This window comes from Notothenia rossii, assembly GCF_949606895.1.
Source record: "Notothenia rossii genome assembly, chromosome: 11".
Taxonomy (NCBI): Eukaryota; Metazoa; Chordata; class Actinopteri; order Perciformes; family Nototheniidae; genus Notothenia; species Notothenia rossii.
Window position 1 is genome coordinate 38982345 of NC_136910.1, and position 12608 is coordinate 38994952.

The window sequence follows — 12608 nt, forward strand, 5'->3', positions numbered from 1 at the left end:
GCTGCTGTAACACAAACATTTCCAAAATATCTTATCTTATCTTAAATTGAGTTCTACTTTAGCTGTTTTATGTCAGTACATTTATTATATTCATTGTTTACTTGTTTTATCATCAGTTTTTTTATTTAACTGTAGTGCATTAATGTAGCTTAACCAAAGCTCATTCCTTAAGTGTTTACTTTCCTGTATCTGTTATTATGATCCATTCACTCGATAATCATCCGCCTCTATAGATTTATCTGTGCGCAGCTTCTCATCCCTGACTTCCAACCGGCACACCGTTCACAGCACGTTTCAAACGTTACAACTGAGAAATATCTACAGCCATGGCAGACCCAAGAATAAGGCAAATCAAGATTAAAACTGGCATCGTTAAGAGGTAAGATTTGCTTTCATATATAACATATCAGAATAACTTTCTCATTCAAGCCAACTGCATAGAATAGCCACGTTTAGCTAAATGCAAGGAGCTAACTAGCTTAGCCTAGACGATTGCAAGACGATTTGTTTGTTAGGTTCTAACTTTATTACGGTGCTTCGGCGCGGCCTATGGTCGGTACACCGTTATTTTGTGTTATTGCGGTACACTCCCCCTTACCCGTCTAGTGCATAATACAAGCCTACTGTGTAGGTTACTATACATAATGATGTGTTGGGTGTGACTTGCAGTGGTAGCTAACGTTGGTCCAATGTTGTTAGCTGTTAGCTTTCACATACTAAAAACATGTCTTGTATTTCGCTCGTCAGTGAGGTGACGCTGCAGCTTTGTTTCTCAAACTTCATTTATGCTAATGGTGGATGTCTCTCAAAACCAAGGACCTAAACGTTTGTATTATGATGTTTTATTCGCATAAATGGATATATATTGGAACAAAGCTAGCAACAATTGTTCCCACAAACAACTGCGTACATTGGCTAACATAAGATGAAACTGCTGTTTTAAACCAAGCATTTTTAGCCGTTTTATTTTTTATCTCTATAATCTCGAACACTTTTCTCAACCCATTCTCAGCTTTTCGGAGATGTGGTAAATACCTGCACAGTCAGAGGACACTTCACCTTTACTGCTACTGTTAGGATGGACTTGGGACATCACATTTATATTGGGCCTACACGTTTACTGTGACTATGCACATCATAATAATTTCTAAGTTAATGAGGTTTGATGGGATTTTACTTTCCACACTATTAGTCTTAAACTGGGTGGTTAACTTGTTACTCATATTCCTTGATCAAACTATCAGCTTTGTTAACATACTGTATCAACATGTATTGCAAGATTAATTACACATTTTTTAAATTGCCATAAATCAAAAGACGGCTACAACTTAACTGCCTTTAACGACACTTTAGTTGTTTACCTTGTTTCTATTTATTGATTCTTGTCCAGATGCTCTGCGATGCCATTGAGTGACATTTGGATTTAAAACATCTCCAGGAAGCATGGGAAATTATTGATTTATTTCAAGAAACACTGTTATGACCTGGCTCAAAAGGCCACAACAAAGAGGAGACACACAATATCAACGGTTAGTAAAAGATGTTTATTCAACCAAACAATTCAAATTAATTAAGTGCAACAATAAGTAAAGCATTAGGTGTGGACGTCAGTGGTATCAGTAGTGTAAATGCAGGGTGAGGGTTGCATGGACATGTATGTGTGAGGGTGTTGAGGTGCACAAAGAAAAGCAACTAAAGTAACAACAGCGCCATATACTCAACAAAACCGGGCGCCTGTAGGGAAAAGCAGAGGGAATAAAGAGAAGAGCAGAGAGGCTTTGAATAGCTGCAGGGCACCTGAGTTACTGCAATCAAGGCGGCTGGATGCAGCACAGCCACACCCTCTCCAGATGAACCCACAGGGGCATCACAAACACACCTTAAACTATGTACAGTCCCTTTTCTTCAGAATATGCTTACCTGGCATCTACAGTAGACTCTACTTATACATATAGCAAGCTTGAACTATTATTTGTGTAGTGAGAGATGGAAAGTGATTTGATAAATGAAACTAATCCATTGAAAAGTAGTGGTTAAAAAAAAAGTATGCACATTTAGCACAAGACCAAATTCTTTACACTTTATAGGTGACTGTGCCTTCTTCTCAATAAAAGCATGCCATGTGTCCCTGTTACAAGGTCTTTACTGTAAAAGGCAGAAACAGGAAATGTGGAGTTTGCAATAAAAGCATGTTCCTTTTAAAAAAATCTCTCATCTCTCTTGTCCTATAGGAGCACTCTGTCCGCCTGTGATGCTCAATGTATCTCCAGTCCTGGCTTTTAGCTGCATGTTCAGATTAAGACAGGCGTTGAGAACTCTTCACGAAGACCCTGACAACTTCTCCAACTTGAAAGTTCACTGTGAAAATAATTAACCCAGTTTGTAGACTTAGTCGCTGAGATGTGAACACTATTTTCTCAATGTCAAGATACCAGTATAGTTTGATCCTCTTGGCATAATGATCTTAACAAAATAAAGTAATGTGATCTTACATATTTCTCTCAATATCCTGATGTAGATTCAAAAGGAAATGCAAACAAGGATGAGTATGCTGATCATTTATTTTACTCAACAATACTGCCAATGCCACTGTTATACAAGTCTGAATTTCTTTATTTGATAAACTGGTGTAATAAAAAAAAAAGCAATTGTAAAAGATGGCAAAGGTACTTGTAGATGGGGTTTCTCTAGGAGTTTGTTAGTGGAGGTGGTAATGCAGCAGACTAGAAAGACTGCAAATATTCACTTTTGAGATATTGAAATCGGTGTATTCATGGCACTCTTAGTTGATATAAATGACCATTATTTTATCACAATAGTTCAATGAACATTGATATTGATATATTATTCTCTATATCAAAAGATTTGCCACGAGTCAAACACTACGACCAGAATACTTGCATTGCCTAAGCCTTGTGTTCACTATTTGAACCTGTTTATCTCTCACTCTTTCTCCATTCACTCTCTTCTTCCCTGTTTGCATCATGCTCTAGCAGATGATGGATGTAGCCTTAGGATTAGCTGTCTTAATTTTGTATCTCTGACATAATGGCCTGTTTCGGCAGAAAATAATAATGAATTGTAATTTCAAATCTGTAGCATAATGCATCTGTTTTGTTTTGTACATGACATCCGGGACAAAACATAAGCTTTGCAATGTAAGACTTCTAAAACCCATCGTCCAGTTTAAGACAGCCTAAGCCTATTAATAGAGTTGGCATCCATTCTGAGCTGAGTGTGTGCAATGTGTCCAGATTTACCATGCTGGACTATGGAATAGATATAATGAGGTGTGGTGGGATAATGCGTCGGTGTGGTAGTCTGTGTGATGGACTGGGAGTGTCTCTCGTCCATCACATCTCTAATTCCCTCCTGTCAGTGGTGATAGTGTAATGTGCTATTGATTGTGTTTTGATGAGGGTCAGATGACTAACAGGCTCACTGAGGCGCTGATGATGCTGGCTGGATTTCCCATAGTGGAAAAGAGTTCTTCATTGAAAATACTGTTTGACTCTCTAAATATGACATCTTACACCCTCTCCAAAATCTTGACATGTTCCCTTAATCAAGCAGTTTGGTTAAAACGCACAGACTCATTGCTTTCTGTGTCTTTCTCCTCTGTCTCTCCTTCCCTTCTCCTCTCCCCTTGTACCCTCCCTCCTCTCTTTTTATATATATTGGAGTTTAGAGGAAACCTGCCTGCTCTTTTAGCCAGGCCTATTTCCAGTGGCTCCTGCACATTCCAGTCAGTGCCTTTTCTGCCCTAGCGAGGCGGATACCCTTAATAAAATGACAACAGTAATTTGCCTTTGTCATTCCGGTCCCAGCACAGACTACATCGTGGCTCAAAAATACAGTGCTAGAGGAGGCGGCCGAATGTGTGTGTCGGCTGGCTCTAATTCCCTTTTTTTCTATTTTCCACAGAGCTGCCTTTTCCATTAAGCCTGAGGTGGCAGGTCTATTTAAAACCAGCCACGACCCTCATTCACACAGCGCTCCAAGTCTAGGAGAAATAAGAAATTAACATCAGGACTGGAAGGGGAGGAATGGACATTTTGTTATTAGACTGTCCTTCAGTTTTATTCAAATTATTCCAGCCTTCCTTCCTCCATCTTTCCCCTCGCGTTGCCTCCTCCTTTGAGTCTAAACCATAGGTTTAAACAGGGGACATCACTCACTCTGCATCTAGCATGAGAGGGGAAGGCAGGAGGCTGCGATTGCATATGGTGCCTGTTTAAAAGCTTCTTGATGGAACCGTATTAGAATGAGTGGTAATTGATGTAAAATATGACGGAGTGCTGTTGGCTTCCTTGGCTAAGCAAGGAGCGGTGCAACACGGAGGGAAGGGTCTCCAGTAATGTAACTGATTAATGAAGGATCACTCACTTACACACACGCAGCTGATTTTATGAAAAATTAAATTTGTGTTGTCATTCCCGACAAGCATACGCAGCCGGAAAAAGACTATTAGCTGGGAATCATTATCAATAGTGAAATTTTCAAACTCCATTATGCCAATCAGTGCCGGAATCTGTTTAATAGATTTAGTTCCATTTGGCCCGTAATTGATAAATAATCTAAATGTATCAATGTACTCAAGCCAATTTTCACCAACAATTAAGGAAAAGAGGCCCATTTACCACCTGACTTGCTCCAAATTAGGGACTAAATTGATGATCAATTCATCTCTAAAAAGGACTAGTAGTGTGTGGGTGTCTGTGTCTGTGTTGTGGAGGCAATAGAAGTAGATACAAGAAGTCAGAAAAGGACAAAGTGTGAGCTACAAGACATCAGAAAGTTTCCAAGAACACCAAAAGTATTTTTATTTATGTGGCTGCTGCATGTTTATTCAGTACGGGAAACAATGTTGGGATACAATATATACAAGTTGATGCTTGATATTTCTTAAGACTTGAAAATACCTGATAATTTACAGATACAATCACAATTCAGTTTGGTTTAAGGCAAGACGAGTTTATTTATACAGCACCTTTCAACACAAGGCAATTCAAAGTGCTTTTAAAGTAGTGATTATAAAGAAAAGTCAATGTTATCAGTATTGAAATTGTTTTAATGTCTACCGTGTCACTGCAGAGTCTCACTTTGAATATTGTGGAAGAGAGAAAATGGAATTAGATTATGAATGGAAATAAAATAATGGAATTGAACAGCATACAAGGGACTATGTAAATTTACATTTCTCTGACGCTCTGAATGAATGTGAAATTAGCAAAGCACAGAGTTGTCCGTGTAATAATAATTCAGAATTGTCCTATTGTACTTCATCATGCTCATTTTTGTTATAGGAATCAATGACATGCAGATATAAAAATATTCATTAGATTATAGATCAGATTAGACTGAACAACTGATTGGTTGATCCCCAGAAAATGAACCATATAATTCAACATTTTCTCAATGGTCAACTTTAAAGGATCCGCAAGTCAGATTCAGGCTGACATAAGCAGAGACAGTTAGTTAAGTTAACTAAATAACCCATTCATATGATCTAATGATATTTGGATATAACATGTCATCAGGCTGAATAATTGATTAGTTGCTCCCTAACAAATTAACATTTTAATTCAGTTTCAAGATTTTTTCTATGGTCAACTTTAGAGTAGGATTACTGCAAGTCTAATTCACACTGAAATAAGAAGAGACACAGTTAAGACGTTGGAAATATCCACATTTGAGGCTACAAACATATTTTTCCTTCATTTTTATGAAAAACCTGTATAACTACCAATCAATTATCAAAATAGTCAGCCATTATTTTCCTGTGGATTTTCTGTGCAACCTATTCCAAGTTTCTTTATTTGAAAATGTAAGGTTTCATTTCAAAGCCTACTGTACGGCTGCTCTCCACCACCGTACCATGTGTATCAGAGAGCAGGAGGGATGGTGTTATTGAGGTGTGTGTCTTCCCGTCCTGCGGGAGATGATCTCACTGTCCCCTCAGTCAGAGATCCGTGGGACAGAATGAAGATAGATGGCCTCGTCTGAGACAGATGACCATCCCAACACGCCTTCTTCATGCTTCGGCCTATATTATCTGTCTGGGAGTCTGTGCATTTATGTTTCCTCTCTGATGAAACAACACTCTGTCACTGACTCTAACTGTGAGCTGTCTTCTCCTCTCTTCCTGCCCTCGGTGTCTGCAGGCTGGCGAAGGAGGAGATTTCCTACGAAAAGGAGATGAAGCAGCAGGAGGAGAAGGTGGAGCGCATGAAAACAGAGGGAGGGTGTGAATATGTCCTCAGGAAACAGGTATGTTTGGACCATATGTGTCTTAATTTAAAACATTTACCATCAGCAGTCTATCTCTATAGTGAGTAAGTGGAGAGGTTTTGCTCTCCCATAGTTAGAGATTTCTGATCTGAGTTGCCCCTCATTCATGTAATGAGGTCAGTCCACTGTGGTAATGAAGGATTAGGTTTGAGAGGAGAATCATAAGTGATTTTGTAATTTGCCTGATGCATATGTAATTATATCATGTTACTTTAGAGGAGTTTTGATAATTACTGACACGTGCTGGTAATTCAGTGTCCCTACCCTTCTCTCATTCATTTCCCTGTGCATTGGATAGGGTTTGAAAATGTGTATGCAGCACAAGTCGCTGTCATCCTAAACACACACTGTATCTTTTTCTAAGACTTTTTACACTTCACTCTTCTTAATTATTTTTCTAAAGTATTTAAAGCCATGCTAGCATCATGGCATCAGGGATTGCTATGTCTCTGTTGGTTAATCTGTTTATCACTTTGGTGCAGACAGAAACATATCAACAACTGTTTGATGGACATTTAAGGATTATATTGGCGTAGATAAACTGCCCGTCCAAAAACAAAGTTACCAACTGATTAATGTGTTTCAGCTGGCAACAGGTTATTTAACCCTAGCTGATGTGGTGCTTAGCTTCTCATTTCTTAAACGACCATGTCGGAAGACATATCCTGTGGTCTTGGAGAGGATGTTAATCACTTTCAGAAGGGTCAAATGATTTGCCTGCATCAAGGTTCAGCAACGTTATGTTCCCAAAGAATGAGGTCAGCTGATTACCTGAATGTACTGAATGAACAGGTCTTTCCATCAATGGAGTGTTTCTTCCCTGATGGCACGGACATATTCCAAGATGACAGTGCCAGGATTCAAGGCGCTCACATTGTGAATGAGGGGTTCAGGGAGCAGGAGACATCCTTCCACACATGGATTGGCCCCCACACATGGATTGGCCCCCACAGAGTCCAGACCTCGGCCCCATTGAGAATCTTTGGGATGTCCTGGAGAAGACTTTGCCCTGCGTTGCGACTCATCAGAAATACAAGATCTTTGCAGAAATTAATGCAACTCTGGACAGAAATACATTTTGTGACTTTGCTGCAGCTTATCGAAATGATGCCACGGCAACTGCGTGCTGTACTCAAAGCTAAAGGCGGTCCGACTTTTCTTTTGAATAGGCAGTGTTCCTCACACTGTTTATGAAAATGCTCAGCGTAGGGGGGTGTCTCTGAAGCCAAGATCTTTTGTTTTGCTTTTACACAACACTTTAGGCATATCTCCAAAAAGTACGGAGCCCCCTAGGAGACATGAAGAAGGGAAAAAAATGTATTGCAAGATTCGGCAACACAGAAACCATAACAATGGAGCGGTTCATCGATTTTACTTTGAGCTTGGCCTTAAATATAAAGATATAACATCAGTGCTTGGCAATAGGCACGGGTTTCACACAAGTGAAAGACACCTCAAGAGAACACTCAGAGCAAGGGGACATGCACGTCGCAATGCATACTCTAAGCTGAGGTATTAACAGATTCGAATTTCGCGGATCAATAACTCAAGAACATAACGTTGTAAAAATACAAACAACATGACTTTACAATCATAGCAGTTAGACAACGAGCTACAGTCGTTTTTATCAGAACAGTTCGATACGCGCCGTCATCCGAGCTAAACTTCAAGAATTGGTCCCAATCTGCAGCTTGAGGAGAGAGGAGTGCTTAGGGACCGTCTACAAACTGCAACGGGGTTTTGCGAGAGCTTGCAAAAGTATTGCGAAATCTCGCATAGGGGTTTTGCGAGATCTCGCAAAAGTATTGCGCGATCTCGCAAAGGTGTTTTGTTTTTGGTCAACATCATCCTGTTTTGGCCGACAACTTCAGTGGCTTCTTTTGTAAAATACCCATGAACATTTTCATGGGTGAGTTTTCAGCAAAAAAGTTGCCGGAATGACTTGTTTGAGGATATCCTGACCTGACATTGCACCCTTCGCAATGTGACTTTTGCATGCACACATCGCAATCACTAGGCAGAAATGTTATATCTTGCAGCCCTACTTGTCAATAAATAACCCATAAAACACTGGATCAATGCAATACCAACATATGCGGACACGGTTCACAATCAAAGCTCCACAGTGTCCTAGTCACTTCATGTTCCAGGCAGGAGGAACTGCAGAGCAGGCAGCGCTCCTGATCATGTTTACTGGTAACATTAAAATTCTGTGTGTGTTTTTGTTTTGTTTGTTCATTCATAGCGCGGTGGCTGGGGCTGAGCAGCGGGCTTGGCCGGTGTTAAACGGGGAGATTGGGAGGCCAGATGGATTATGGTTGGAGATGAGAGGTCTGAGGCAGGATGGATTAGAGGTTTTGATTTTAATAGAATCAATACGCTGTAAGTGTCATCTTCATCCAGCGCTGATGGGATCATTCCACTGCAGCAGGAGGGCACCGTGACTTTTCTCTGTTTCTGCATTCCTCTGCTTTGTCTGGCTCACCTTGTCACATGTAGACGGCAAACAGCTCGACTAGTTGTCTGCCGTCTCTCAGCATAGTCTGTGTATGAGTTCATCTGCCTGCCTGTTGGTGTGCAAAGCCGTGTAATGTACATGTGTGTAGTTGCCTCCATGTTTTGACTCTGCAGCTCAACAGTGGGCTAGGTGAGGAAGCATCTGTCATGAGTGAGTGTGTCTGACAGCGTTAGCCAACTCTTCACTGCTCTTTAGGGTGCCAGCCGGGGGAATTCCACATTATCAGCGGCTGTGAAAGTTCCCCAGCCTGTAACACAGTTTCCCTCCAGGCGTAGTAATACCTCTTTACGCCTGATCACAGCTCCTAGGCCCAGTGTTTCTTCATTTATCCAGGTGTGCAGTCAGATCGAGGTGCTCTCACCCGCTGCCCAACTCCCTGCCCGATCGATAACTCAATAACATATTTCATACCGCTGCCTTGTTTGGAGATGTTCACCGCGGCAGAGTGGGCCCTGCAGGGGACGGTCGGGAACAAGGGAGTGAATATGCCTGTTTCTGGCTGTTTGAATAAATGTCCTTTTACTTGGAAAATACTTGTTCCATGATGTGAGGAATGATAACCGGAGCAGTGGAGGGGGTAATCCATGAATAAAGATGGTGATGAGTGTCTCTGCGTTTCAGGTGGAGGTGTTGCAGGAGGCCAGGATGATGGTCCCAGACTGCCGCCGGCGCCTGACCGTAGCACACTCAGATCTGCAGCAGTTAATAGTAAGTGTTTAAAAACGTTTTCCATTTCACAACAGGACAAAACAATATTGATGAAACTCTCAATCTATTTATTCTGTTGCTGTTACTGGAACTAATTTGTAACCTTGTTGAAACTACATGGTGAAATTGTATTTGTGAGTTACTATTTATTATTAAGCCTCAGCTTGTGTTTCACACTGAATGAAATCCTCCCTCAAGCAGTGTACCTTATAATCATTTTTTGTTCCGATTCTATATCTGAGAGTAACTTCAGATAGCTGATCTAAAGTAGGAGAAATGTGTTATTAAACGTGACAAAATAATGAACAGCAGGAAAGTAAACACAAATAAACGAATATGTTGGTCAGTAGGTGGTATAATAACTAAGAACAAGCTGACAGACGCTATTAGATTGAACATTTGTGATTGCTAACATGGCAATCAATTTCATTATTAGACACCAATGCAAAGAAAGAGTAATGTTAAAGTTTCTGATGTCGTCATTAACCTTTTCTGACTGCTGTTTGGTGTTGGATACGTAATGTCATTTTTCATAGCCTGTAAAAGTCAAACTGAGTTAAAGTAGCTCAAAATAAGTCTGACTATATTGTTCTAATCTTCACAGATTATCTACAAATACCTGCAGTACTACATATGAAACCACAGAAAAAGTTGTTCAATGCCCCCAATTGGTTCAAAAGCAGTTCAATTGGTGGAAAAACTATAAACTAATTACTGCAAGAGGTTTGAATTCCAATGCTTCAACACTTTTCAAAGCAATCTGTTCAAATAAGTAATTACCCCAATCACAAAGATATTTGGTATCATTTACACACTGCTCTAAACCTAGATATTTCCTGTTGTGTTTGCATAGAAATCGTACCAACAAGATGCCAGAATAAACAGCATGATATTACTGACAATTACTTATGCATATGGTCTTTGCACATACATGCTACATTTGAGTTAATAAAGCCACAGTTCATTTGATTTATTGCTATTATATCATCCTTTTATCAGTGCCATTAATCGTCTTGAAATTAAATTTCCGCAATTTCTTCTTGGACAATATATCATGCAACAAAAGTAGCTACTGGTGGTAACGTACATCTCAACCGAAGGTATTTGAAAGTTCAATCAAATAGAAACTACTTCTGTAAAAATGCTTTATTTAAAGTAATCTTTAGAATATAGTCAATTATCCCATGTTACACCAATTAAATGCTACTTTGGTTTACCCTTTCAACCACACTGTCTACTCCCTGCAGGGTTTAGTTGATTTGGTGAGAAGCAAACATAAGCATGCATGTGTCGGGGTCATCTCAATTAATGCAGAGCAACAGGCAGCTGCTGACTGAGCTCCTCACACGAGAGAGGGAGCTAACCCAGAATTAGCAACATGTCCTCTTCACCTACCTTTAAGACACACGTGCACATATGCACACGCTCATCACAGTTCATTAGCAGCACTGTCACTTGGCTGACCAACACAGGAACTCACACACACTCGATTAAAGGACAGGGAGACTATACCTCCCTCTGTCTAACCCTTAGTTGCTACATATAGATCCTGGTTTGATGAAAAGAAGGAAATGTGACATCTTGCAAGTTTCATGACGGCCACAACGTGACATCTAGACACTTTGTTTCAAATGTGTTTTCATAAAGACAGACAAAGGTTTGAGAGTAGCTGTAATGTTTAGGAGATGGCTGTATTGTTCTAAAAGGACATTAAAACCAAAGTGTGTGTGTGTGTGTTTGTGTCTTTCCAGGAAGCAGAAGAGGATTTGTGCGAATCAGAGGAGTACAAAGAGGCCCGAAACATGTTGGACTCAGTGGAGCTTGAAGGATGATTTCTGATGTGTTTCTGTGCTCACTGTGAGATTCACTTGCTTTAAATGTTCATTCCTTTCGTCAGGCCCTGTTTGGAAAGCGTGGAGGAGAGCTAAATCCATTCAGGGTCTCTGTTCTTGATGTAATTATTTCTACTGTTAACGTGCCACCACATTTGATCCCACGTGAACACGATATAACATTTCTAACGCCACACAAGCAGAGGGTTTTCCTTAACGTCATGATTCACTATCTGGACACATCGTTGAATACTCACATATGTTTGTTATTTCACTGGATTGATTTGAAGCAGTTTACGACGGTGACTATTGTAAAAAGCAGTAGTCAATTTGCTGATCACGTTTTATGAAGTTAACCTGAATACTTTACAGATATATTTTGCATTCCTTTTATATGTATGTGAGTTGTTTAAACCCGCAGAACCTGCATAAGATCTAACCTCTGATGATGATGCATCCCTGAATACTAATCAAAGCTGCAAGTAGCTATTATCTTTCATCCTGCTAATTAATCCTTTTTGGCTTGAAAGTGGTCAGGAAAAAGTGAAAAATACCTCTTTGCAAAACACAGAGGACTTACAATGATAAACTGACCAGCTGGAAATGATCATATCTGAGAAACCAATCAGTGAATGTTTGGCCTTTTTTTATTGATTGTGAAAATTGTTGGGAATGTAATTTTCTTTCAACCTACTAATCGATTAATAAACTGATGGATTGAGAATTGATCGATGAAATTGCACAGTGTATTATCCTGTTAAGAGCGGTGAATTGATTGTGTCTTGATGCCTATACAATAAAGAGAAGCACTTCAGTGAAAAGACAAATGTTGGTTCCTGCTCTGAATGACAAAGCAGCCTGTCTGCAGTTACATCTGTTATCCATGGCCTTAAAATAACGACACCTTGTATTAGGGCTGAGAGAGTCCTTCCTAAATAGTCATACTAATAAATGAACTCAATTGGCAGACAAATTAAGGTTACATTTGACTTGATCCTTATTTTACAGATTTCGATAATTATCGGGATCACCCCAAAGTCTCATTACCGCCCTAATGAGGCGCTGCTACCGCGTGACATCTACCCCGCTCCATCTCGTTAAGGAAATCGCTCTTCAATGCTGATTATTTTATTTGGAGGTATAATTATATTTCTTTCGGATAAATCACGGCCCTAATCGAGTCCTTGCAGAGGGCAGCGGTGCTAATTGAGGCATGAGATGCGGCGGCGGGGCGCTGCATCTGGGTGTGTGTGACCGGA

At 40.1% G+C, this 12608-nt stretch overlaps 1 protein-coding gene across 1 annotated transcript; it reads left to right on the forward strand.

Annotated features, from left to right (window-relative positions):
• The first annotated feature begins 219 nt into the window (after positions 1–219).
• tbca (tubulin cofactor a) lies at positions 220–12176 on the forward strand. The gene is made up of 4 exons (XM_079657262.1): positions 220–379; positions 6165–6270; positions 9431–9517; positions 11269–12176. The coding sequence occupies exons 1-4, from the start codon at positions 327–329 to the stop codon at positions 11347–11349; spliced, it is 327 nt and encodes a 108-aa protein (XP_079513388.1). The 5' UTR covers positions 220–326; the 3' UTR covers positions 11350–12176.
• Positions 12177–12608: the final 432 nt, after the last annotated feature.